This window comes from Diachasma alloeum, unplaced genomic scaffold, assembly GCF_001412515.2.
Source record: "Diachasma alloeum isolate Michigan unplaced genomic scaffold, Dall2.0 Dall_scaffold_00622, whole genome shotgun sequence".
NCBI classification, from domain to species: domain Eukaryota; kingdom Metazoa; phylum Arthropoda; class Insecta; order Hymenoptera; family Braconidae; genus Diachasma; species Diachasma alloeum.
Genome location: NW_021680754.1, coordinates 128,870 through 130,723, shown reverse-complemented (window position 1 = coordinate 130,723; position 1,854 = coordinate 128,870). Strand labels below are relative to the sequence as shown.

General features: G+C 35.9%; 1 protein-coding gene across 1 annotated transcript in view; it reads right to left on the bottom strand.

Annotated features, from left to right (window-relative positions):
- The window catches only part of LOC107043708 (adenosine kinase 2), a 4,331-nt gene extending 3,940 nt beyond the window's left edge, over positions 1-391 (bottom strand). The window contains exon 1 of the mRNA XM_015265290.2: positions 226-391. Coding sequence (XP_015120776.1) covers positions 226-242 — 17 coding nt within the window. The 5' untranslated portion in view covers positions 243-391. The remainder of the gene's footprint in view (positions 1-225) is intronic.
- Between the last annotated feature and the right edge of the window lie 1,463 nt (positions 392-1,854).

Genomic DNA, 1,854 nt, shown 5'->3' with positions numbered 1-1,854 from the left:
CCCGCCCCCCCCCGCTGCACTGCCGTTTAAAAAAATCATTTCTTCACGCCTTGCGTTCTCTAGGCAATTCCGCCCAAAATTAGGAAATGAACAAAGAACACGTTGACAAAGCTTCCGTTCGGAAGCAAAATAACCTTAAATACTCCATGCCATTGCTCTCTGAATGTATTAACTAAAAACTTTCTGAGCTTTTAATTCTTCGAATGAAAGAAAGTGAACCATTACCTCAATTTTCCACTCATCCTTGACGAAATCACTGACTGGATGAATAATTACTATTGTTTGATGTTCAATGGTTTCAGCTGCTTAGGACAGAGTCTAGTCTGGCGGCCGTCGCTGGATGGAATGATGTTGCTGCGTGTTAACGAAGACACGCTGCGAGCTGCATGATAAAATTAAATACAAAATGGAATCTAATGGTCCTTGATCGCGTCATAAATAGAATGAGATAACAGCAGCCAATCACAGATGATTATGAAACATTACCACTTCCCCTAAATGCTGTATTCTCATTAAAAAATATGGAGTTTGTTTCACCTGAAATTTTAATAAATGCATTCCTGATGCTCCACTGGGGCATAATATGGGGGAGGGTAGGGTGAAACGGACACTTTTGACTTCTTTTGAAATATTCATGACGTGTTGAATTGTTCATGAAATGGAATAATTTTATTTTTCATTTGAAAAACAATGATTCCTCTTTGTGATGAGCTTAGACTGAGCTCAATTGATAAATCTGTTTCTGAGTTATGAATATTTTTCAAACAGTCAAAAGTGTCCATTTTACCTTACCCTTCCCTAGGTAATTCATACAGCTACGTTTTGGTTTTACGCTGTTCATCAAATAAATGTGCATTGTGTACCAGCAACGAGTAGCGTGTGAACTTAATTTATTATGAAATGTGAGAATTTCCTCTAGGTGACACGAGGCATTTAAAAATCTCCAAGGACTTTGACTATTTCTTCTCCTTTTCCAGATTTGAAGGGTCAACAGGCCAATTTCTGGACGATTTCTATTTACTTCCATTGAATATTCCATAAATAATCAAATGAAAATTGTACTGATGAGGGGAGGTTGGGGTAAAACGGACACTTGACTTTCTTTCAAATGTTAATGAGAGGTTGAAATGTTGATGAAATTTAATATTTTTTTTTCAATACAAAGAACAATTATTTCCCTTTGTGACAAGCCTCAACTGAGCTCAATTGATAAATTTGTTTCTGAGTTATGAATAATTTTAAAAAAGTCTAGTGTCCATTTTACCCCACCCTCCCCTACTTCATTTTTCAAAAATATTACTCGTGTATAATCATGTGATCAATTATTTTTTCTACTGATCGACGTTTAGTGAATAAAAAAAATATGGCCCAGTCGTCCAGAAATTGGGGCTTTCGACTGCATTGAACTATTTCTTAGGCCCGGCTGCGCCAAGCCCTGTTATCCAAGTAAACCCCAGGGTAAAATTTATCCTCGGAGTCAATTATATCATAGGATTCATAATTTTTCAATATTTGACCCGGAGAATAATTTTTTATTTATACTGTAGCCCCATTTGAATTAACGCTGATTTAACCTTGGGATTAAATTTTATTTTTTGTTCCTGGGATAAATTTAAGATACTCTCCGGGTAAAATAATCCATCGAACATCCAAATTTCCTTTTTTTCTTATCTGACGTTTTCGTTACCCGGAGCTGGTGCAGGGCCTTAATTTAATTATTCTTTGTTCTGTTATTTTCACTTCAGATAATTTTTTTCTGCTAATTAAAACATTCTTGAAGGTATGGAAGCCATCATATTCCCATTTAGAATTTCCCTTAACCGTCCAGCAATAGATTTCATGCTATTCATGTAG